General features: G+C 40.4%; 1 protein-coding gene across 1 annotated transcript in view; it reads left to right on the forward strand.

Annotated features, from left to right (window-relative positions):
- Positions 1-79: 79 nt before the first annotated feature.
- The window catches only part of mta2 (metastasis associated 1 family, member 2), a 39,171-nt gene continuing 13,368 nt past the window's right edge, over positions 80-25,882 (forward strand). Inside the window, exons 1-3 of the mRNA XM_049568118.1 lie at positions 80-516; positions 14,929-14,996; positions 18,612-18,705. Of these exons, the coding sequence (XP_049424075.1) occupies positions 489-516; positions 14,929-14,996; positions 18,612-18,705 (190 nt within the window). The 5' untranslated portion in view covers positions 80-488. The remainder of the gene's footprint in view (positions 517-14,928; positions 14,997-18,611; positions 18,706-25,882) is intronic.

Genomic DNA, 25,882 nt, shown 5'->3' on the forward strand with positions numbered 1-25,882 from the left:
ATAAACAGGTTGTTTATTAAAGTTAATTGTGAGATACCGGAGATTGACGACAATATCCGAAGATGACGATGTGCGCACGAGCGAAGGGGGCCAGTGAGTGTGTGTTTTCTGTGTGCGAGTGTGTGTGCTGAACTGAGCGGAGGTGAAGAAGAGGAGGATGAAGCTGGGAGCGGAGGATGGGAGGAAGAGTGGAGTAAGAGACAGGCTAGCTGTGTGTGAATGAGTGAGTGAGTGAGGAAGAGGAGAGGAAGGTCGTCGGAGGGACCGACAACAAAGACTTGAATATTTTGGGGATAACCTCCGGAACATTACTAACGGAAACTTTCAACTTTTTACCCGCCACATCTCGGCTTGTTGTGTCCGGAGCCGGCTTTGTTTCACGTCGGGGGTGTCTACGATAAATGAAGGAATAAAATAGATCCCCATCGACCTTTTTCCACCCAAGCGGGGAATACCCTGGGACTGCTTTTGATAAAGGTTACGAGAGAATGGCGGCCAACATGTACCGAGTGGGAGGTAAGGAATGTTTTACATTTTTAAGACACCCCCCCACAACGTGATTGTTCGTTTCGACAGCAAGGTGGCTAGCTAGCCGCTAGCTGTCTGTTCGGTTAGCCGCTAACTAATGCTAGCTCCTAGCGCCTGTACGTGCGTCCACTCTTGCATGGAAGAACGTCAAATCTATTAAACCCTCCAACAATGTAATGTGACTTAGCTAATGGGCAAATGGAAATAACTCCAACACTATCAGAGTTACCTACTCTGTTGTAATAATCTGGGGACGCTCCTCTGACATTCGGCATGAATATAAAACACTAAGACGTGTTCATTTTAAGAATATATCAACTTTTAAAACAGATTGGCGAGATATCCCGATTAGTGTCCACCAAAATATGTTACCCCGCGGCGAGCGGCTGCCAAGCAGCATGAACCGGCTCCGAAAGTTGATATTTAATGTAAAATAAATGCATCCTGGTGGATACTAGAGTTTGCACAATTGTATTTGTAGTGACAAGTAAGCGAAGCAGTCGTTATTTGTCACATTTTTGGACGTGGAGTTTGTACATATGGTACCGTCCTGGAAGTGAACACAATGCTAGTTAGCATAAAGTGCTAAGTTAGCTGTTGAGAGGTCAGCATCCGATGAATGCGAGAGACGTCTGGGGTAGCAAGCTAAAGCTGGTCGGCTAGCATTGTCGGTAGGGTCGGTTAATTTCATTATCGCCTCCGCCATATCACTTCATATGCAAGGGATAGCGTTAGCCGTGCTAGCTAACTTTGAGTGCTAAGTTTTGTTAGCTTAGCACTACGTACTGTATGAGATTATGTGTTAGGCGGTGCGATTCCTCCTTGATGTACTATCAGGTAGCGTTAAGTGGTTCGTTTATTTAGAGCAACTACATCGTCTTTTAAAGTTTATCAGTAGTTACAACGAAACACCGGCAAGTGAAACACGTAACAAAGTTAGCTAACATAACTTGTTATCATCTAACAATTGCGATACTTCTCATTTTATTATGTACCGCTACTTTGCTACTGTGCTAACGTTACTGCATGGAAATTGTAATGTTAGCAGAAGTAAAAAATAAGTTAGGGTATACAGTATAAGTAACATTAACTTTCATATCATCCCGTGAAATGTTGCAAGTCGCCTTATAAAGATTTACACCTCACTCGTTTGCTAACACCGTCACCATTATAGTGGAGAGAAACGAAACGCCGGTAGACACGGCTAGCAGCCAGCAACACTGCCTCCGCTGTTTTATTCCCAGTTTAATCGATCCTTCCATAGGAACAAGTGTACCTGTACTTTACTGTGGATGTTGATCAGTCTCCTCGTCTTTTCAGTGCTTGTGACTAACGTCTATTGTCTCATCAGCAATAACGATCTTAGGACTTGGTGTACCTTCTTTGAGTCTGATTTGTGGCGGCCAGTGAGACAGTGTGACAGGCTTATTGCTGTGTAAGGTCACACAACAGTCTGTGGGCTATTTAGGTCATGCTGATTAAACAGTACTTTGTAGATCATGCTGTATAATTCTGTGCTAATGCTACAACTTGTTTGTCATAAGGTTGCATCGTGTTTCAGTTTGTACACTGGTTACTATGATGCTGTAATGAGTCTGGAACACATCCATAGCAGATAGCAAGAGCACCTCTTGTCGGTGTTAGTGGCAGACTAGTAGGATGGGCTGATATTAGGCTTTTGTGAAATATCAGGTGTTAATTATTCACACAATTACTCAATGTTTGTTTCCCTCAAGTCATTATTCAAAGTGTAATGTATGTATAATGTATGGCTCTATCTGCATAAAACAAAATACTCCTTGAAATAATTGAATTAGATTAAGTTTATTGGATCATTTCAGTGTCCTGTAGTGTTTTTTAAAAAGGCTGTTTCAAGAGCTGTTTCTTAGTGAAGATGTGTAGTTTTCAGTCTTTTGTAAGTTTTGCTGAATTAGTGTTTACACTGACATCTCTAATGTTTGGTCCTTTGATCTAACTAAGGATGGTTTTTAGGGGTGGGGGATTGATTCAGCATAGTATAGCAATATTGTTTTGGTAATATCGCATTGTAATAACACAAATACAAATTAAGCTTTTGGTAGCTTACTAGAATGCTGTAATCAATTTTCCAGTCCATAAGATATGTTTTGCTGCAATTAAAATCAATAAAGTGAGATAAACAGACTGACACTATATCTTATTAGATAAAACAGATGATGCCAAAGTTTTCATTTAGGGACATGCTTTATAGTTAATACAAAGGTAAGAAATTGCAATATAGTTTATCAATATACTCAGCATATCATGACACATTTAAAATCACAGTAATATTGTATCGTGACTTATGTATTGTAATAATATCATATCATGACCTCTGGTGATTCCCATCCATCGGGGTATATTTTGGTTTGATTTATGTGAAATTGCCATCCAGTGCACATGTTAAAATAATGTGTGTAAAGACCTTTGAAGATTGATACATACAGAGGCTTGTTGCTCAGAGCTTTTCTTTTAGGACTTGCGATGTGTGACAGACATGTTGCGTACAGTCAACAGGCATTCTGAGTGAACTTGGCATCAGATTCATTCTTGTGTCAAGCTGCTTGGTGTCTCAGACCATGTTGTGTTTTTTGCCAGTTTGCTGGATCATGAGTGTGCAGCTGAATTTCCATGGCAGGAATGCAGTGTGATGTGGGAAATAAAAGGTTAGGGTGTAATGTGAAGTCTAGCCCATTACATATTGCAGTTATCAATAAGCATGTGATAAATGATGTATAAACTAATTTTTAGGGAGCCCACACAGTAACAAGGTTAAGTTTTCATGGAAACTATATAGAAACAAATGTATTTTGTGATGTAGGCATTGGTGAAAATGTAGTTACACCTTCGTCTGTCAGAATGAGTTCATATTTATGAAACAAGTGTCCATGGATTTTGTGTTCAATAAGGACTTCTGTTGTTGCAGCTGACTGGTGCAGGCAGTACTGTATGAGCCTATATTACCAGTCCTCTAGAAGCACACAGTGTTCAGCCTGCATGTAAGATCACTATCTTCCCCAGAGATTAGTCAAAGGGCTTCCTCCTCTCCATTCACCCTCAAGCACCCGGCATACTGCGCCACTCCAGCCGCATACGTCCACAACAAACACTCACGGCTGCCTCAGCAGCTCCTCAGCAGACACTTTCTTTTTTTAGATGTTTTTTTCTACCCACACATACTTACATACATTAACATAAAACCAGCTGATCCCTGACATGATTGTGCCAAATGTTAGGTTTTGCTGAGATGTGTGTGTGTGTGTGTGTGTGTGTGTGTGTGTGTGTGTGTGTGTGTGTTGTTCCTTTTTTTTCCCTTTCAGAAGGGTTAGATGTTGTGAACCCTCTGAAGTCCGGTGTGTTTTTATTCTGTGGATCATTGATCCATCAGCCCCCTCGCTTATTGATACACTGAGCTGGCCCCAGTGCTGGTGGAACAGGATCATTCTTTAATTTATCCCACTGGGCAAGAAGAAGAGATGGAGGGCTGGAATATAAAAAAGTAACTCCCTACGTCCACCATCACTAGAGCTAGAATCAGTCACGTCAGGCACATGAGAGTGCAGATCCCCTTTTGGTGCTTCAGCCAGTGTTATGTAATGTGGTGCTGTTGTGTTCCTTCACTCTGAACGAGGAGGTGATGCTTTTCTGGTCGGGCTCCTCATCAGTGTGCTAAGTAGAGCAAGAAATCCTCTCCCTGTCTGAATCCTTCCTTCTCCATCTCTGCTTGTGATGATGCATCAGAAACCCACTGATACCCTCCTGAGGCTCTCTGTCCCCGCTTGTGGGAGGACCAGATGGAGCTTGACGTGAAGCCACACTGCTGTGCAGAGCTGCATCAAACACTACAAGGAAGCACTGTGTCTGTGGTGGCTGTAAGATGAATGAATGGTTGGTTTGATCAATATTTTAAAGGCTGAAATCTCTCAGTTAAAGCTGTCAGCAACTGTTAACAGCTGCTATCGTGAGCCCATATTCAACATCATTAAATCTGAACACATTTTACAAAAAATAATAAGTAATCCAGTAATTACAAATCATTTACAAAGTACAATGACCTCTTTTAAATTAAGAACCAGTTTAGCTAACTGTTCAGCATAAATCACTGACTAATGTGCACAAAATAAGATTACAATTACAAATGCAGCTCCACCCTGTTACAGACATGAAGCTGTTTGAAGGGAGTTGATTTGTACAGTATATGGGCATTGTGACCAGTCTGGGCCCTGTAGCGCTGGATAACTTCCAACCTAAAACATGGATAGGCAGAAACAACACAAAACAGTATATAAAGCAAAAAAAAGCCAAGAAGGGATACTGCTGCATGGGCTCTACTCATTTTGGCTTTGCAGAGGACTCGTACAGGTTTTTGACAGACAGCTTGAGTCAGCAGGAGGAGGTGGAGTTCTATGACATTTGAGCTTGTTGGGCAGATGTTATTTAAACCTGGCTGAGATGTGAAACCCAGATCATCTCTAGGAATAACATAGCTGATTGGAGTGCTTTCTGATTTCAATCCACTCTTTGCATACATGAGTGTTTGTTTGTTTGTTTGTTTGTTTGTTTGTTTTGTTCCAGATAGAGTATCCAGTAGGGCTTGGACTATAGGCTTTTCTCCCAATTCGATACAACCACTTTACTCGGGTGTCAATTCAATATGTATTGCATTTTTTTTAAGTATTGTGATTTGGTAGTGTGCTTTATTGCTATTCTTGTATACTTTTTTAACACTGGACTGCGGGGAAAAAGTTAAATCGTACACTTCTGGAGACAGAACATGAGACTGTTTTCCAAAAACAAAACACATTATGTCAGTCTCTCTGACTTTTTTTCAGCACTCCCATGCACTGCATAAAAAGTGGTAAAAGAAGCAATAACTCTTTTTATGGTCTTATTTTTAACAATTTTATTTTAGTGAATTACTTTATTATACCCTATATTAAATAAACTTTACTTACTAAAACATATATGCACAATAGGATGATTAAAAAACTTTTTGATGTAAGCATAGACTGCTTCATTTAGCTGGCCCTGCTCATCAAGCTTGCAGTGTTTCCCATACAGTGATTTATTTGTGACATCATCAACAATGACCACCACTTATTGATATTCTACTTCTTATTTGTTTAGAAAATAGGTAAAATCGGGCCGTCGGTTGCTTAGTGGTAGAGCAGGTGCCCCATGTACAAGGCTGTTGCTGCAGCGACCCGGGCTCGACTCCAGCTTGTGGCCCCTTGCTGTATGTCACTCCCTATCTCTCTCCCCCTTTCACGCTTGTCTGTCCTATCGAATAAAGGCTAAAAATGCCCCAAAAATATCTTTAAAAAAAAATAAAAAATTCTATTGCAGAGCTGTGCTTAGCACATTTGTCCGCTCAGCCGTATGCTCCCTGGTTATATGATCACAAATGAGACAAATTAGTTAGCTAGCCACACAACGACCCCTACGACTCTCCACACTGTGTGGAGAATATTTAGGAAAGTGGGCAGAAGCTCCAGAGATAGATCTTCCTGTAGCCGCTGTAGCAAGTCGAATTCAGCTGGTGTAAACCCCAGTGCTGGGGTTAATGGAGGGCTGGGTCTAATCTGTGTACATGCAGTAACAGAAAGTTTGCTGATCCAGTGCTTTTCAAGCAGCTGAAGTCTGTGTCCTCGGATCGTCCGCCCTTTTCTGCTTTCTTGAGAGAGCACCAGAACGCCAGGCACAGTGCTTAAAACAGTCAGAGTGCTGGGTCTAAAAGTTTTCTTTCACTCACAAACAGCTGCTCCTCTCATCTGTTGATCAGCTGCCCACCCAGTGACTCAAAACTTCACAAACTGCTGCTGAGGAAAGAAAGAACCCATGAAGAGTTTTGCCTGTGCTGTGTTCACTGACCTGCCAAAAAACCCAAACGTAGAGCTGCGACACAGACTAATACACAAGGACTTAGAGGCAAAAAAAACAAACAAAACAACAGAGAGTGAGCAATAATTAATTGAATTGACCCCCCACCGCTTATATCCAGTCACAAGTGGGATGTTAGTAGCAGGTGGGATCTTTAATGTGTCCTCCTGTTAGTTTGACCAGTTGGACTTGAGTTGAAGTGGCACAGGCTCTTTGCTACATCATCTCTTCAGCCCAGCAGGTTGACTTCACCACTGTCACAGCAGGTTTCAGCCAGTGTTTGATAGTGTTGGAGTTGATATCTGTAGCGTTTCACATAAACAGGATTTACCTTGTTACTACACCTGTTAGCCTCCAGATTTTTTCTCTGCCTTTTCCCTCTGTCCCCCTGGTTCACAGCGTCTCTTTATCTCCCCATTGTAAATGGAAGCATAGGGAGGTCATTTTACTGACACACCAGCTTTATTCTGAATATGATCACTTTCATTTTTGACTGAAGTGAGACCAGTGTTTGGTGCTTTGATGGCAGGATATTTGCTGCGTGTGTGGAGTGAATGTTGATTCCACTGCAGACTGCTTGCTCATCTGACCGTCATGCTGCTTTTGGCTAGCCTTCTGGTCTCCTGACCTTTTGATGGGACTTGAAGAAATCTCCCAGACACGAGAGCTTACATGACCGCCTTCACCTTGTTCACACCATAACACCACAACCTGAACCATTACTACAGGGAAAAAAATTTGGGCTGCTGGATTTCATCCAACTAGGCTGTTGGATGTTATGTGGCATTATGGGCATACTATGAGAGTTTCCTGTGATTTCTGCATACATAATGCTCAGACCACATTTCACTTGATCTGTTCCCCTCTCTGCCACATTCATTTCTCTGGTAATAACTGCCAGTTGAAGTGTAAGCTGGGTCAGTGCTGTGTGTGGGAAGGATTGCTTGTGGTTAGCAGAATGGGCTGCGAAGAGCTCCGGATTCAATGGAGGAGGTTGAGGCCAGCCTACATATCTACATACAGAATGTTGGTGAATAAACAGAACTCAGTATACACTAAACTGAGGCTGATCTCTGTGAGGGAGGCACTAAGGCTGTTACTAATATTTTATTTCAGTAAAGCTGAAAAAAGCAGATTGACAAGCTACAAACAAACACTGACCCAAACAAGATACAGTATACAACTAACAAGATTATTATGAATTGGGAAATATTTAGGGATGCATGATAATATTGGCATGTCATCAGTATTGTCCAATATTGGCTGTAAAATCAAATATTGGAATCAGCTAACATGCTGATTTCTGCTGATACGACAAACTGTTATATTTGCTTCAGAAAAATAGAGAGACAACTGGTTGCTCTGTATAATCAAATGTAGTTAAAAAACTTGTGTCGGTGGCTTATGGAGAACAGGAAAAAACAGGATACACAGGAAGGCAATCCAGGCACTCCAAAAATATAGAAAACAAGGAAGGAAGTATTAAAAATCTTTTATTGTGGTGGCTAAATCATTCAAAAAGCAACTACTGCAGGTCTTTGTCAGGGTGTCAAAAGCAAGTTTTTACATCTACAAAGTAAAAAAACACACATAGAAAACAAAAGGCTGTAGAATATTATTTATCTTGGGACTTTTCAAAACGTTCCTTATAAATGCATGTGCATGCTGTGAGAGTCCAAGGACAGAAGGATGTCACATGCTGCAAAGCCCTCTGAGGCAAACTGTAATTTTGTGATATTGGGCTTTATAAATAAAATTGAAATGAATATAAATCAGACAATGAAATAACAGTAGTACACAATGCAAACACAAATAGCCTACATGGTCTTAAATCAGGGCATTACGTAAATAGGCCTACATAAATGTAAATGTATTTAAAAATAAAGATAACCCGGGGTACAAGCATACAGATAGAGAGGAATATTCAGTCAGAGGATTAAGGGAAGAAAGTTGCACAATTTTCCATAATATATGGGTATATTATATAGGTCATCGGTCATATGAGTTGTTATATATCAGCATATCTAATATCGGCAAAAATTCAAATATCATGCATCCCTAGGAATATGTAATCCAAGAACTTTAAAACCAGACCAAGACTAGGCGGTTTGATTTTCTGTAGTATTGATATAGCGCTGCAGCACAGCTGTGCTCTTTCTCATTGTCAATGTTCACTATAGCCATTCTGCCGTTCTTTGCCACTGACCATGAAAAGAAAAGTCATCATTGTCATGTTAAAGCCTTGTTATAATTATCCTTTAATACAGATTTAAAATTTTATGGCCTTTCTCCTTGGTGTTGCAAGTATCAGATATCAATATTTTTCAAAGTCTTGTATTGAAACTGGAAATTACAATACTGTGACAACACTAGTCCAGGGGCCTGTGATCCATATGAGACAATAACAGTACATATCCTCATTGTCTTTGTCTTGGATGTGTACCATTACCTGCGTGGTGCTAGGCCTCTAGCACTCTTGGAATGTTTAATAGGGATGATGTGTGATTGGGTGGGAGTAGTGATACAGATGTGTCATGGGAATTTCAAAATAAAGTTGTCTCTGAAAAGTGATGATGATATATGTCAATGTATTCATTTTGCATTGATGATATTGGATTGTTGACCATTGAATTGATATGTCCATCCTGACTGATGCATTGTTACAGTCTTAGTCCTCAGCCTGTGGCTGTTACCGCTGCTGCAGTCCATAGGAACTTGGCTTGGGAACCGGAGGGTCGCCTGTTCAAGTCCCCGGTGGCTGGAGAGATGCCAGTTCACCTCCTGGGCACTGCCGAGATGCCCTTGGGCAAGGCGCCGAACCTCCCAATCGCTCAGGGCGCCTGTCCATGGGCAGCCACCTCACCCTGACATCTCTCCACTTTTGTGCATTTATAGGTCCTGTTTGTGCGTGTGTGTATTTTGGACCTGTGTGTTAAAGACAACGGAATGAAAAAATTGAATTTCCCCTCATGGGGATTAATAAAGTATATAAAAAAATAACAAAAAATAAAAAATTAGGACATTCTCTCCAGCATTGAACACACCATGTGACTTTTTCTGTCCTCGCACTGTGTGCAGGTTGCTAATTTGAAAAAAGCCCAAACTATTTTGTGTGCCTGGGATTTTTTTAAAGTTGAAAATTGTGGTATGGATGGAGATAACGTTCGTAAAATCTCTAATCTAGAGTGTGGGGTTTTTCTAAAATGGCTGAAGCTCTGCCAGGCCTGGTTGAATTCCAAAAAGGAAGAACAAGTGCTGTCTTCCACGGCTGTGCCTTCACTGTCAGCAAACATCATTTAACATTTCCAGGGAACATTTGCATAGGGAAATGTTTACCCACCTTGTCTGTTGGACTGAATAAAAACCTTTGGAATACATTACTGCCTTTTTAAATAAAGAATGTATAAACAGAAACCATTATCGACAAATTCAATTTATGAATACACTAATGTACAGACAAAGCTGTTAAAATTTCCACTGTGTGCTTCTGTTAGCCTTATGATGTTAGAGGCAGACAACAGTGACTGATTAATATCTCATTTTTAACAGCAGGCAGTTGCTAGCATTGCTGAGGGACCCTGAAATTTCTATTTTTCTGGAGTACAGGTGCTTTTTATCATTTTATCAAAGAAAGCAGCAGATGTTTCAGCCCCTTCATTGTTGGACTGAAAGTGTAATGTATGCTGGCTTTGTGTTATTTGACAGAAGAAGAAGAAGAAGTCAGGGTATTCCTCTAGATCAACATCACTTAAACATGATTACAGGACATTATTTTAACCTTAAATACCATGTTTATTTCTGAATATCTGTATTTATCATATAAAAGTGAATAAATGAAATCAGTAAGTCCCCATCAATCAGGCAGGGCAGGCTGCCACCCCCAGTATAAAGTCCTTTCCACAGTGTGGAAAACATGGACGGAATCACGGACTTTGACAATGAAAATGGAATCAGCTTTAAAACACAGGTGTTTTGGTGTCATTGCGGGCATGCTGCTTCTTTCCTCTGCTGTCTGTGTTTCACCGGGTGTGGGCCTCAGCTCCTCCACACAAACCAGGTGTAAAAAGTTATGTCGTAGCAGTAAATGCATTTGGCCAGCTCATCAGCGTCTTCTCGGTTGGTTTGACCACGGTGATGCCAGTGGCAGCTAACGTTGACCGCAGACTCTTCTCAGTCAGCCAGGCTTGGTCAAATCCCGCTATGCCTCTCTGTGGTTGAGAGGCAGTATCTTATATTTCTGTATCAAGCCAGCCAGCGATTGCACCTCTGTGGCCAAACCACCTGTAAATACACTGAAACTCATATGTCTACATCTGCTTTTCAAAATAGGATGTTAACACAGTAAAAATATATTATGAAAATAAAATTAATTCTATTACATGAAGTTAAAACATGTTTCTTGCATCCCCTCTTGATTAAGAAATCCTACTAAATAGTAAGGGAAATTACTTTATTGTTTAATGTTGGGTTGACAGTGAACGTTATAGTTGGACCATGCAGGCATCCAAAAAAACTGAAGAACTGCACACTAACAGCTAAATTTAGAGCAGAGCAATATGAAGCAGTACATTATTTAACTTTATTATAACAGTACTTTAACTTTATTGTGACACTGTTGTATTCATCAACAGTACTCTATTTAACTTCATAAAACAGTACTTATGTATCTTTATTGTAGATGTTGTTCATTTGAATAATTTTGTATTTTATTAGTCTACAGTACTTTAGAGGAGATTTCAAAATATTGCAATATATATTGTGTATCTATCGCAGTATATAGCCTACAAATATTGTAATATTATTTTTAAGCTGTATCGCCCAGCCCTAAATCCAGCTCATGTCCTTGAGGTCCATTGGTTTATGCTTCTTCTTATCTATTGATATTTTAGTTCTTCTAAACACTCAACATTTCGACCGATGTCCTTTCATAAATACACAAACAAATATAAAATAGATTATTCCCTCTTCTGCCCAGTGTCAGTTCATGGCACCCGCAGAGCAGTCACCCCACTCCTATATCAACCTGTGTTAGTCTCACTTTTTACCTATAAAACTCGCGTTTAAATGCCTTTCTTAATTTCCACACAGTCAGAGAAAGTAAAACTATGTGTCATGATAATGGTTCAGTTATAAACCACACGTCTCTCCTGCTGGGCTGCTGACAGGGCTGTCAGCCCGACACTCAGTCACACTGAACGGCAGTAGAGGAGGTTTTACCAGCTCTTGGTTCAAAAGTAATGTAGCCGACTTCACTGACATTCAGCACCAGAGCTGAGAGCGTCAGAGCAGCCGACAGACACAACCACGCTGCCTGGCCTTGCGCCGTCCGCCTCAGTTTTGTGGTTAAGTCATTTTGAGACGAGACTTGTTTGTAGAGCTTACAGCCTGCTATGCTGTCGCTTCTGCATTGCTCCATGTACAAAAAGACAATGCAATCATTTGACTGACAAAATGTGGGTTCACGTGGGGTATTGTCTACTGATGACTCCTATTCACTTTAAGGGGCAGTTTAGTTACTCTACTTTTTGAATGTGTCAGTCATCAACCATGCCACAAGTTGTGACCAAATGCAACAACATTTTACCAGATGTTATATTGTCATCATGCTTGGTCTTGCAGCTTTCCATAAAGTGAGTCAACTGACAGATTGCCATGCAATTTGTTTTGGATATCCTTAGTCCCCAGGGAAAGATGATTGATAAGTGATGATTTTGGAGACATAAACGTAGCCTCTGTGACCTGCTGGCTAGATGTTTGGTCTTAAGTTGTTACAGACTGCCACTCCAGCCACTTAACAGACTATGGCTTCCTTTCCAATCAGGTTACATACTGTAGCTAGCAGGGTGATTCAGCAGAAAAAAACACAAATGCATAAAGATACATTCTTTTTATTTACTTTAAAAAGACAGTAATGCAAGTGTCAAAGACAGACACGATCCTCTTGCTGGGGACGGAGGTAATAATTTGTCCACTGGCAACTTTGGTGAACTTAAGTATTTCAAACACTTCTGTGTATTATATTATACAAACACTTTACCAAAAGGCAACAGGTCACAACAGGCTCTGAAACTGAAAAGCAACTCTTATGCTATGACACTGAAAATACTAAAACACACAATAAAAAATAAACCTTGAGCATTGGAAGGAGTACTACAGTTAGTTCCATCTCCACTACATGTGAACATTGAAAGCACTCCAACATTTGTCATCCTGGTGATCAGCACATCTGGGTGATGCTGTCTAATGAGCCTTAGCATGTTGGATGTGTTTCCATTCACAGACCCTGCAACCGTGGACCAAAGGCTACACATTGTCCTCATCTTATACACATTTCTCTCTAGTGCTGTTGTAGCTGCCCTGGGAACCTGTAGGCTGGTCTTTTAGCTCTGGTGCTTGATGCGACTGACATGGACGGCAGTGACCTTGTTGTGCTAACCTCAGTATTTGTTGCTAACGACTTACAGCTAAAAGTTTCAGGGTGGACTTGCACTTGTGTGCTTTGGTTGCGCATTATGTGCATCAATCTACATACCATGTATTCGGCATGCAGCTGCATGCACCAGACCGTAACACCCATACTGTCACTGTTCAGTACAAATACAGAAAGCATTTACAGCCCTAGTAGCTGCTTGGTAGCTATAGATGACATGGGCTAAGAATCACATGTCCCGCCTATTTTCAAAATAGTATTCCAGTAATACCAGGCTTTCCCACATATTCACTTATGTGTGTCAGCCTGCCAGGATATCAACATCTGTCACAGCATATTAATTTTCAATTTTTGGAGCTGGACCGTTCATTAGGAGTACTGTTGGAATATATGTTCTGTTTGGTTATTCATTGCACCACACTATCAGAATGCAGAGCGGACAGACTGAGCGACAGAATGCCAGGCGTAGTAAAAGTGAAACTGTTCATTGAGCTAGGTCTAAAAGTTTGCTTTCATCCACCACTGCAGCAGCTGCTTCTCCTATCCATTGTTCTGATCAGCTCTGATTAGATCAAATGATCAAGTATCAACTCCACGATTCAAACTGTTAAACACAACTACTGCTACTGTAAAAAAACAAACATGAAGAGTTCTGCCTGCGTTGTGTTCTCTGACCCATAAAAACCTTGGAATATAGGCCCCCGTTTACACGACAACGATTTCAACTGAAAACGTTAAACTTTAGTTGTGTTTTGGCCGATCGTTTACATGACAGCAGTGTTTTGGGTGCCTGAAAACGCAACATTTTGAAAACGGGTTCCAGAGTGCAATTTTTTTGGAAATGGCAGCGTCTCCGTTGTCATGTAAACTTGCAATATGCAGTTCCTCTGAAAACGGAAACTTTTCGCACATGTGCATTACGGTTCCCGTCATTAGGCATGCCGACAGTCACACCAACAATGCCGAGCTCTGTTTGTGCTGCTCACCCGTTGATTTGAAACGAAGTGTAGATCTGTTACTGTAGCAACTCCACCTCGTCGTCCATCCAGACAAAGTTATCTGTGCATGCTTTCGCCATTGTGTCTTCTTTGTTTTGGTTTGTAATTACCGTGTTGTAGAGGAAGACGCAGGCGCATGCCGTCATGCCGTGGTGTTGCTTTGCAAATTTACACTGCCACCCATTGGTCTGGCGTGCATACTACAGCGTTTCCAGTAGATTTTGTAGCTCCGTGTGAATGGGGATCGTTTGAATAACGTTGTCATATAAACGCAGAAGTTTTGTAAAATGCAAAGGACAGACTTTATCGTTTTTATAGAAACCGTTGTCATCTAAACAGGGCCTTAGAGAGGGCAGGGGGATGCAAAGACAAGCTACCGTCACACACTCGAGTTGGAATCGCTGAATATTGATGGTATCTAATTTCTTGGTTCTTGCTTGTTTTGATTTTCATGTGAATATTCCAAACCTGAATCCTGGAAAATATATTTGAATAGAAGATTGTGGATGAAATTCAACAATGTGAAAACCAGGCAGTCACAGGAGAGGGGGAAATTGTTATGTGGTGGTGCAAGTGACACACTTAGTACTTGCATATCGATGATTTTAACACTAACCTCTAACCCCAGTTTACGCTTCAAATCAGTTGATCATATCACATTAAGTGAGTCTGCGGCCTGGATAGAGAACTTTCCTGCAGCTCATATTACAGCAGTCCATTTACTGAGCTGGCAGGGTCTGGTTCTCTTAACAGCTTCTCAGTGTTGTACGGACAAGCTTCCAATTAGAGCTGTGTGTGGTAGAATGGACTTTTTCCATCAGTTTGCCAAAGTCTCTTCAGTTCTGCAGTTACAGCCAAAGCCGTGTGTTGGTGCCTGTTCAGAGGAAACCTGAACTTCAGAGGACAAACCTAATGTGTATATGGGGCTGATGTAAAATGTATTGTCAGAGCGATATTCATTACACTTAGTATAGTTAGTGTTTACTTTAGGAGGTATGTTCATTCATTGTTGTGAATATTCCACTGTAAACACAGCATGAGTCTGATCTTGTTTTACTGTTGTTTTTTTTCCAGATTATGTGTACTTCGAGAACTCATCCAGCAACCCTTACCTGATCCGTAGAATAGAAGAGCTCAACAAGGTTGGTTTTCTCTCTTTTTCCCTTCAACCTCGCAGGTTTGTATTTAAAAGCTGTTTCTGTTGTATCTACAGGGCTTGGAATATTAAATATATTTGCATGTAACTTTTAAAAGGACGTGGTGTGTTTGTCCTTCCTTCCCCGCACTTCTGCCAAGGCAGAAATCCAACACTGACATTTTCCTCTTTGTGACGGTTCAAATATGAGGTGATAATGTAATTTAATTTGACTTTCCCTTCAGTTTTTTTCAAAAATGTTACAGTAAAATAACTTTTTACATGGTCACAGACTGCAAACCTCTTAAGGCAAAATTTTCTTAATTTAATAGTTTAAAAATGCAAACATTTTCATTGTGTTCCGTTATCATTTGAGCTGACATTCCCTGTACATGAATGTTAAGTGAAAGTACTTCAAATTGTAAATGGTCATAGGAGCATTTTGAGCAAGCCCAATACAGAAATGTTTCCATCATATTAGGACTAATTTGGTGACATCATACATACAATGAGAGTTATTTAACATTTGTTGTGTAATAAATAATTGCTGTAATGTAAGTCTTTCTTTGTGCTTTTGGCCACTCAAAGTATCGATACTGTAACAGTACGAATAGACATGCATCAAAATCCAAGTAGCAGCTGGCTCGATCGGGCTTTAAGGCCCAGACACATCAAACCAATAACAAAAAACTAGTGCCGACGAAGGCCAACTGTTGAGTCGCCGCACATCGCCTGTGCGGAGGAACTTTTAGAACCTCAGCTGCTGCAGAGAAACTTTTAGACCTAGCGCAAACAATGGTTAAGTTTAATTTTCACTGCGTCTGACTTCCTGCTGCTCCGTCTGTGCCCAAAAACGCTCCAAAAATAGTAATCGTAACAAGTTTGTTTTGATCTCAAGCCCTCTTGACTTAAAGTTGTTTGTTTGCTTTCCTCACTTACGTTTCTCTTCTTTTCCGCTGAGCTGAACTGCCAATCAGACCATATACTGATGGTGGGCAGTTGGCCTGGTGCATCAGGCCCGTACACTGTGCTGCTGTTTTGCTGTGCTGCTCTGTCTTGTCTCTCTGTGCACTTTCAGTGTGCTGTATTCACCCTGCGATGTTATCGGTTATAAACTTGTTTTTCAGTTAGAGAGAAAATGGCTGCGTAGCATGAGAGTGTGTGAAAAATGTTGATTGTGTGATTCTCATGGTTAGTGCCTGAGAGTTGACAGCCTTGCACAACATATTCTCTGTACCAAGTTACGTGCACTGGTGCCTGTAGAGCTGAATATTACTTGCACAGCTGAAATTTTATGTGCACCACCATATATATGTGTGCGGTATTTTGAGCCAGTACTTTTATAGCTCGTATACCATAGACACAGAACACTCAGATCGACTGGCTGGTGTGTTAAAATCGTATTAGGACTCTTTAATATTGTCCCTGTTAACATACTCTAAACACGCTAACACACATTTCCCCTGGTCTTTCCTGGGCACTGCTCATGGTAAACCTTGGTTACTGTAATCACAGGACACTGGTACAGGAGCCACTTATATAACAGCAGCAGCATATGACACAGGCTCGTTTCCCAGTCAAAGGATTAAGCTCATTTATGTAACGCTCTTACATTGAAGGGCTTGTGCTGAGCACCAGGAGGACTGCATCGTCCTGAGTGCTAATGGCTGCTGAGCACAATGAATGGATAGTGAGAGAGAGGGAGAGAGAGAGGGAGAGGGAGAGAGAGTGGCCAGCTCTCCAGCTCCAGGCTAGAATGTGCAGGGGAGCACTGTGTGTGTGCTGCTGATGCTCTCTCTCCTCTTATGATCACAGTCAATCCAGGGAGAAGGAAACCCCTCATCATCTATCAAACCCAAAGTGCTACTACCAAAGGGGGGTGTCATATCGTAGCCTTTATCATAAAACCAGTTTACAGCTTCATGTGGTTTGAAATTGTCGTGCCATGATATGAACTGTGGAGGAATTGATTCCAAAAAACATCATAAAGCTTCAGAGAAAAGAGCAGAGGGGCTACATCACACAACAAAGGCCACATACACTGTCATCAACTTACTAAGCTGATCTGAGTGAGGAAAATGTCATCACACAAGGAGAAGAGAGCAAACACTCTAACAGCAGGCTAAGGTTAGTTTGACAATCACCAACTGAACACCCAGTAATGTATTGTAGGATTGACTATTGGTAAGTTCACAAAATATTTACACAATGAGATTTTTGATTAATAATCATTGGTAATCTGGACATAGTGACTAAGTGGGTAAAGACAAATACTATAATAGTTAGGACAGTTTGGTAAGTTCAGAAAGTGGCATTACTTCACTGTGATGCATCCTTGAAAACCAGGAGAAGACAACATCTACCATATTACCATATCTAAACTCCTAGATAGTATCCAGTTTCATATGACAAATTCAATATAGTATTGACATTGCCCAGCCCTAGTCTGCTTCAATTTGAAGTTACTTTAATGTTTTTAAAGACGGTTGTTAAAAGGTGAAACAACTAAGTCCAGCCGATCCTGTGGCGGTGTGAGATTAACAGCACAGTGTTGGATGTCAACCACAGAGGCTTCGGCCCAAGCAGCAAAATATGACGCGTAGTGATGAGATCACCTTACGCTGTGTTAACTCTGAATGAGTAGAGGATGTAGGAGGAGAGCCTCTCATGGGGATGGTCCTTCACTGCTACATAATAAGGCATTGAGAGCTGATCGGAGGTGATCAGCTATCACTGCCCCACCACCATCACACATAGTCTAATACTGTAGTAAAAAGTGAATGCACATAATAATAAGCTCCGAATCGGAGACAGCATCACACCTATTTTTGCAATTTTCTCCTTTTCTCTCATTTCTTTGCAAAAAAACCCCCTCCTATAAACATCGCAACATGCATCGCAGTTTTTTAGGACAGCTGTTGGCAACAATCCTAAGAACAGCCCACAAAATCCTGGAGGGACTGCATAGTGTGAATGCAACATTACCATTTAAGTACAACTAATTTGATTCCAGCTTTGCACAGAGCACATGAGAGCACAGACTTTGCTACCTGTAGGACTTGTTGATTGTGAGTGGCTGGTGTAGATATGATGGGCCGGGGCGTTGGTGGCTTAGTGGTAGAGCAGGCGCCCCATGTACCTGGCTGTTGCCACAGTTCGACTCCAGCACGTGGCCCTTTGCTGCATGTCACTCCCTCTCTCTCTCTCTCCCCCTTTCACACTTGTCTGTCCTATCAGTTAAAGGCTAAAAATGCCCCAAAAAATATCTTTAAAAAAGATATGATGGGCCCACAGCTGATGATGATTAAAGTGGGTTTTACCTACATTGTATTTTTGCCTCACTCAAATAATATGCAGAGAACACAATCTGAGGAAAACAGAACTGAAACGCAAAACCGAAATCATAAAAGATCTGAATCAAATGGAAATTATACTGAGCCCTACATGGTGTCTCTGATTAACCCTTAGTGTAAGAAGTGAAACAAACCATGTGACATGGCTGAAGGCATGGAGCAATGAGTGGTACAGTAGCTACAGACCTCTGACAGGAGCTCTAACAGAGGTAGTTATACCCGTGCTTTATTATGAAGCAAGCCTGTAACCTGTGACTCTCCACTTACAGACAGCCAATGGGAATGTGGAGGCGAAGGTGGTGTGTCTGTTCAGGAGGCGAGACATCTCAGGAAACCTCAACACCCTGGCTGACAGCAATGCAAGTAAGTAGCAGCCACGGATCCCAAAAGCTCCCCTTAGCTCCCCTCTTGTTTTCTACAGTGTGAGAGCAGGTATGATATGGCTCGCTGCCTTTAATGAGCCCGTTCCCTATTGTGTTTCACATAAAAGCCTCAAAGCACCTCTTCAGCTTTTATGTGGTAAATTGCAGCAAGGCCTGCTTCTGGGGTTAAAGTGAGACCATCACTTTTGTGTAAGGCTCTGATCTGAATGCTGGTCTGGAAAAGGAAGAGTTAATGGGACTGCTGTTTATTAGTGCTATACAAAAATATTAGGTACTAAATTGTGGTCATAATATCTTTTATAAAAATCAATACGTATTAAAAAAGGCCACTTTAAAGTGATTGTAACGAGTGTTAGATCCTAAATCCACACAGACATGCTGCCCGGGCTAACTTTGCTCTGTGTGATTACACAGCTTTATGTTACAGTGATCGTTTTGTAAGCTATTTTTAGATAAATGTTGGCCTTACACCAAACAACTTTTCAAGCAATTAAACTGTTGCAGACAAACTTCCAATGTCTGAATAAAATAGTTTTCCCTCAGTTGGTGTGCACTCCCTTAATCTCAATTGTTTCGTTTATACATATATATATATTTTTTTAATCAAATTTTTGTGACCCTTTTTTTTTCATCAATAATTTTGTATGGAGATATACAGTAGTCACAAATGTCAACATGTCATTGAAGAACATTTTCTCCTAATTTTTGCCAATGTAATTAAGACTAGAATGGACTGCTCTGTTAGTTTAAAGATGCACTCCCTCATATAACACTTAATTGCCCCCAACAAGATCCCATAACATTGTCCCAGCGTTCGTATCAGACACATAATTTTAATTAGTGCTATTTGGGTGTATGTACTGTATTCAATTGAATATAGGTCAAAAAGGATTTGCAGATCAAATCACTGCATTCTGTTTTATTCATGTTATACACACATTTTCAGAATCTCTGTTCTATTACATTTTAACTTTCATATGACAACAAACAACAACTACATGTATTCAGTGTGTGTATTTAAGGTTTGTAATCTTGTTGGGATGACAAAGCCTTTAAAAAAAAAAAAGATTTATCACAGATTCAGTTACAGACTCAAAACACTGCAGACATGACACTGTTAACTGAAACTTGGAAAAACATGCTGGTGCTGTGCACCACTACTCAGAGACTTAAAAGGTGTTCAGCAGTGAGACCGGGGTAAGTTCAGAAGGTTCAACTTAATGCAAATGGCATTAAAATAACTTGATCTCCATAAAAAGAAAACTCTAACACATTAAAAGATGTTTTACCCTGTAGGTCGCTAGCGTTGTCATTGTTGTTATGTCAAGTGTGGAGTTAGGTCCAGCTATGCACCACTAGTTTCACATGGCAACGGTGGTTTTAAACTGGTCGTCTGAAGTAGACAGCCAGTGACAGGCTTTATACCCACAGTCTACATCCTGTGAGCCAGACTGGTCCTCTGCCAAATATATTTTCTGAGAGATGACCCTCCACTCTGTAACACCACTGTGCAACCATGAGTGGGATTAAAAACATACAACATGTCCTTTCTTAAGCAGACCACATCACCTCTATTTCCAGTTTAACCTTCATTCATATTGTATCAGTAATCGAACCGTATTGTCTTAGTAGTTTAGAATTGGGGCCTTCACTATTTGGATTATGAAGCTTGTGAAAAGTAAGGTGGTTAAAGTCAGCAGTCTCCAGCTGTTACTTCAACATCTCATATATTCTTCTCAGCTCATTTCAACGATTTGTGGGGAGGCAGGTTTCACCTCAGGTTTTACAGGCACACACTCCTGAATCAAATTGTGTGGCAGTAAAATGATCCCACACCCCACTGGAGTTATTTCTTTGGTGAGACATAATAATAATAATCTCTATCTGTAATTTCCAGTAGTATCGTCTCAGTACGTGGTGCCTGCCCCGCCCCGCCCCCCTCCACCCCACCCTGAGCCAGCCTGTGAGCCCAGTCTCTGTCTTGTGTGTGATCAGAGAGCGAAGGAGGTGGGAGGGTGGAGGTTGTGGGGTGGTGCTAATGGCATGCAGACTACTGAAGCCTGATCACATTCACTCATTACCCCCACCCCGACACCAACACCAGCTGCCCCCTCCCTCCTCCTGGGCTGCAGTGCTCCAGACAAAGACATCCGCGCACACACACACACACACACACACACACACACACACACACACACACACACACACACACACACACACACTAAACCTCAAAATGGATGCATTAATGCTGCTTTTTTGATTGTGCTCAGCAGCACACACAGATGCTAAGTGTTTGTTCAGTGGTCATGTGTGGACAAGTCTGGGATGTGTCTAAATACAAGGATGGCAGAGTCATCATGTGTTGTGTCTGCTGGCAGCTCTTTAAAGGTTTTTATTATTTTAAAGAGGCCAAGCCGTCTACCTTCCAAACATGGCTTTGCCTAATTAGACTTTATAGGTGATGCAGTGACAGCGGTGAACCACAGCATCACTAAATGAACTCAGCAGACATTTATGGTGGCGTTTGTCTTTATTTTAATGCAGCTATTCTCAACAACAGAAAATGAAGTCTCCAATGACAGGCTAGCAAATGCCCCATTCCAACCATTTCCCCACAGTCAGAGACAGGTGGTTATAATAGCAACTTGGCGGTGCTTTTTTTAAATGATGTGCTGTACCTGGGTTTTGTTTCTATGACAATATCTAGACACTATCATAATTCAGGTAGCTAACAGAAGAAAAAAAACGATAAGTGAACACAGGCCCTAAGGCTACCTCCATACTTATGTTTTTATATTAAACTACATAACTATTGCTGCGTTTACGCCTAGAGTCCACACTACGCCGATGTTTTGGAACCCCAATAAGGGAGACCTCTTAAAAATTGCTGCTGATCCCGTTATAGTTTGAAAATTCCCTAGTTCATTTTAGTTTGGACGGGCAGAAACAAAGACTCTTGAAAACGATAATGCAGAAACCCATGTTCGCCTCCTGATTGGGTCTGATCAGTCACGATGTATCAAGCCAAAACATTATAGCTAGGTCTACATACCATTTTTGATTTTGAACACCTATTGTGTAGGTACTTCTTTTACATTGCCATGGTTTCCTCTGACGATTGATAATGCTCCCTGTACTGCTCTGATATGATGCTGTATTTGCATTTTAATGACTCCCAATCTATTTTCCTCCACCCTGACCACCAACAGTTCAACTCATGATCAGTCCAAACAAAGAAATCTCTGTTCTTACTATTTGCCATCTCTGTAGTAATTTCTGTAACTAAGCAACCAACCGCAGGGTAGACCAAAGGGTTGTAAAGATTCAATGGTCAACAATCCAATATCATTCATATCATCGTCTTTAGGGTACACCTTTATTTTGAAATTCTTTGTCACTGTCGAACAGCAGCAGGCATTAAATGGCAAGCAGCCAAGAGAAAGTAAGTAAGGATAATGTTATTTACTCAGGAGTAAAGCAGCAGAGTGGGATTATTTTGGATTTCTGAGAAAATACAGGTCAACAGACAAAGCACATGCCGTGAGTAAACAATACTCTTATGAGATAAAGCATCCAGGAAACACGACATACCTGCCTGGCCGGGCATCTCTATCTGTTCCTGTCTGGCATCAACATCAGCTGCTCAGTTTTAACAATGTTGGGCTAAAAAAAAAAGTGCATGCAGACTAAAATTCAATTGCCAAGTTCTGTCAGGAGATGCAGTGACTTAAACCAACACTGAGTAAGAAAAGTATAAATAATACATAAAATTAGTTAAGCTATAAATTGAGGAAAACTCCACTAGCTGCTAGGCTAAATGATGCAATGTAAAAGTGCTTAAACTTGGATGGCTAGCAAAAAACAATTGTTTTGTCTGTGAACCTTGACAGTTATTATTGATTTAAATTTTATACTTTTGTTAAATTATCTTGTTTTATGGCTGTTGGGAGAATTTTGCCTTCAGGGCTTTAAGCCAGATAGTCTTGGAAGTTTTAGAAAAAAAGGTTATGGTTTGGATTAAAAAGAAAACATTTCTTCCAGAAAGGGTTTTTTTTTTTGGCAGAAAGACCTGAAGGTTGATTTATCCCATTTCCTGTTTTATATGTGTTAGTGGAGTCAATTTAAACTTCACTGCACTTAACAGGTCACAATTATTTGCATTATACATGCGTGTCAAATGATCTTATGATCTCACATTGGTTGCAGGATGGACCCTGAATTGAATCAAATTGAAATCGTATCATTACAGACTTTGTGAAATGGGTAAATATCATATTGTTGTACAAAGAATGGATATAATATTGTGATGAAACTAGTGACTTACACTCCTAGAAGACAATTTGCTTCGGCTCATCATACTTGAATTCATATGTGACGACACCTGCTGGCCTTCATAGTTTTCTGTATAGTCGAGCTAAAATGTTGTCCCCCTCTTTCCCATTCACACCTGTGGAGAGAGAAAAATGTATGAAAGTGTAACTAATTATGCAGGGTGCAAATTAAATTTTTTTTGTCCACCAGCCAAATGGCTACATTTATAACATTTGACCAGTCACTCAACAGATCACCAGTGTAGTTTTTGGCTGGTGAGTGAAACATTTCTACCAGTGTTTTGCAAGTGGATAGTGATAATTTTGTGGCTTGTAATAAAGTTTGTAATAGTGCTTTTGATCATGGGTCATAAAAGCTAAACCAGGCAAATAGTTTTGCTGCATGCAAGTTAATAAAGACTTAATATTATATAGAAATACACCAATTGATCGGCTAGAGACTGGAATCTAGGGCTGCACGATTCTGGAAAAAATGAGAATCACAATTTTTTGGCTTATAATTGAGATCACGATTCTCTCACGATTTTTTTCAACATAAAGATATATTGTGCTTATTTCCTGATACAAAAGGAAAAGTAACAAAAATTATAAATAAATAATTAAAAAAAATCATTAAATAACAAAACTTATGATTGTGCCTGATACAAGAGACACAATGCACATAAACTCTGGGCAGCGGAGAGGGAACACTCCTGTTTTAGCTTTAGTCTCTTGTCTTCTCTTACAGCTTTTGAACAATTTTAACAATAATATCAATGTTGAACAACATTTTTCTGAGGTAGGTATTCCAGGCCTGGAATTAAGTCAAAATTAAACGTTTCAACACCATGCATTTGACAGGAGTATTCACCTAACATAGCCTGCATATCTTTAATTATGTAATTATTTATATGTCTCTGTATATTTTTACATAAATCCCCAATATCTTATTTGGCTTTAAAAAATCATCTTCCTTCATTTAATTTGACAATGTTTATTGTATTGTATTATATGTATTAATTCTCTATAGGGCTTTTATGTTCTTTAATGTGTGTTTAATTTATTAAAAGAAAAAAAAAACATTTTGGTAAACCCTCTTCCTCAGAGAGGATCTTTGCCTCCCAGTTTGTTCCTGGCGGCAGAGCAGAGTGATCCATCTTTCTTCTCAGAGGATGTTTGTCCCATGAGAGCAGGCAGCTGTTCTCCGTGTCCACAGTGTAAACATCTTTCGCTGGCAATTTGACAGTCACTAGAAGCACATTATGACCATTTGTAAAAGTTTTTGTGTGGTAACTGCGTTGTACATGAGCTAACTTTAGCGGCTAAGGACTGAGAGGCTGTTCGGTATGTGAGTGTGTGTGTGTGTCTGTCTGAGGAGTGTCAGTACGTTAACTTGCCGTAGCCCTGCTGTTTGTCATGTTAATGTTATCGTCGGCACGCTTGCTAACGCCAAGTTAACTTTACCAGCAGATCTGTATGAGGTACAAACTGAGGCTACAGTTAGCAGTGTGTTTCCCCCCTGTCTCACTGCTTTCCAAACTGCTGGCCGGCTGTCCCTCTGCATCATGTGGTATAACGCTGCATTGTTGGGAGTGCTTGTTTTTATGCAGATGATGTCCCGACTCCCGGCACGGGCGGGGCCGGCAGAATCGCCGCCATTGAAAAAGTAGATCGCATATGCATATGAATCAAGATCACGATTTTATTATGATTAATCGTGCAGCCCTACTGGAATCCATATCGGCCATGGCCAGTGACCGGCCAGTTATTTTTACATAGAGACAGTCCTGTGCCAATCAGATCTACACAGATATGGGCAAGATGGCGCACGTTGCATGCTCAGTGGCACAGATGGCACCGGAATAATGTCACAGCTGCTGCAGCCTGTTTTTAATTCTTAGGTCGTTAATACCAGTGCATTACCATGTTGCCTTGGTTAGCGACTTTCAGACCCTTTTGGCGACTTAATTTCTAAAAAGCGACTAGTAAAAAAATGTAGCAACTTATTTAGAGCATCAGGGGAAAGGTGGGTATGTCATTCCCATGCATGCTGCTCTGAGTAATCTGAGAGACCTCCTCTTCTGCAAGCAGCATAGGGTCCTCCTATGGCAAGCCGTTTTAACATTTAATCGCTAGACTGGATATTCATTACTGATATCTGCAACATAATTTTGCCTAGTCAAAACTGAATTACAGATATCTATGACGTCATTCTGAGTAGTCAAAACTACAGTTACAGATATCTGTAATTCAGTTTTGACTAGTAAGATTCAAACTATTTTTGCCTTTCATGTGTATGGGGTTTGTCATTATAGATATCTCCAATGGAGTTGCGGATATCTGCAACTGTTATTGTGGATATCTGCAACTGAATTGTGGATATCTGTAATTCCAGTTTGAGATATCTACAATTTAATTTTGACTAGTCATAATTCAAGTTCAAGATATCTTTAATTATCATCAGTTGAAGATATCAACATGGTCCTTTCTAGATATCTTGAACTAAGTTTCAGATAATCAGAATGACGTTGTAGATATCTTGAATTCGAATTATGACTAGTCAAAATGACGTTATAGATATCCGCAACTGAATTATGACTAGTCAAAATGACGTTATAGATATCCACAACTGAATTATGACTAGTCAAAATGATGTTATAGATATCCACAACTGAATTATGACTAGTCAAAATGAAGTTATAGATATCTGCAACTGAATTATGACTAGTCAAAATGACGTTGTATATATCGACAACTGAATTATGACCAGTCAAAATGACGTAGATATCTGTAGATATCTCAAACTGGAATTATAGATAGTCATAATGTAATTGTAGATATCTATAA

This window comes from Epinephelus fuscoguttatus, linkage group LG23, assembly GCF_011397635.1.
Source record: "Epinephelus fuscoguttatus linkage group LG23, E.fuscoguttatus.final_Chr_v1".
NCBI lineage: Eukaryota > Metazoa > Chordata > Actinopteri > Perciformes > Serranidae > Epinephelus > Epinephelus fuscoguttatus.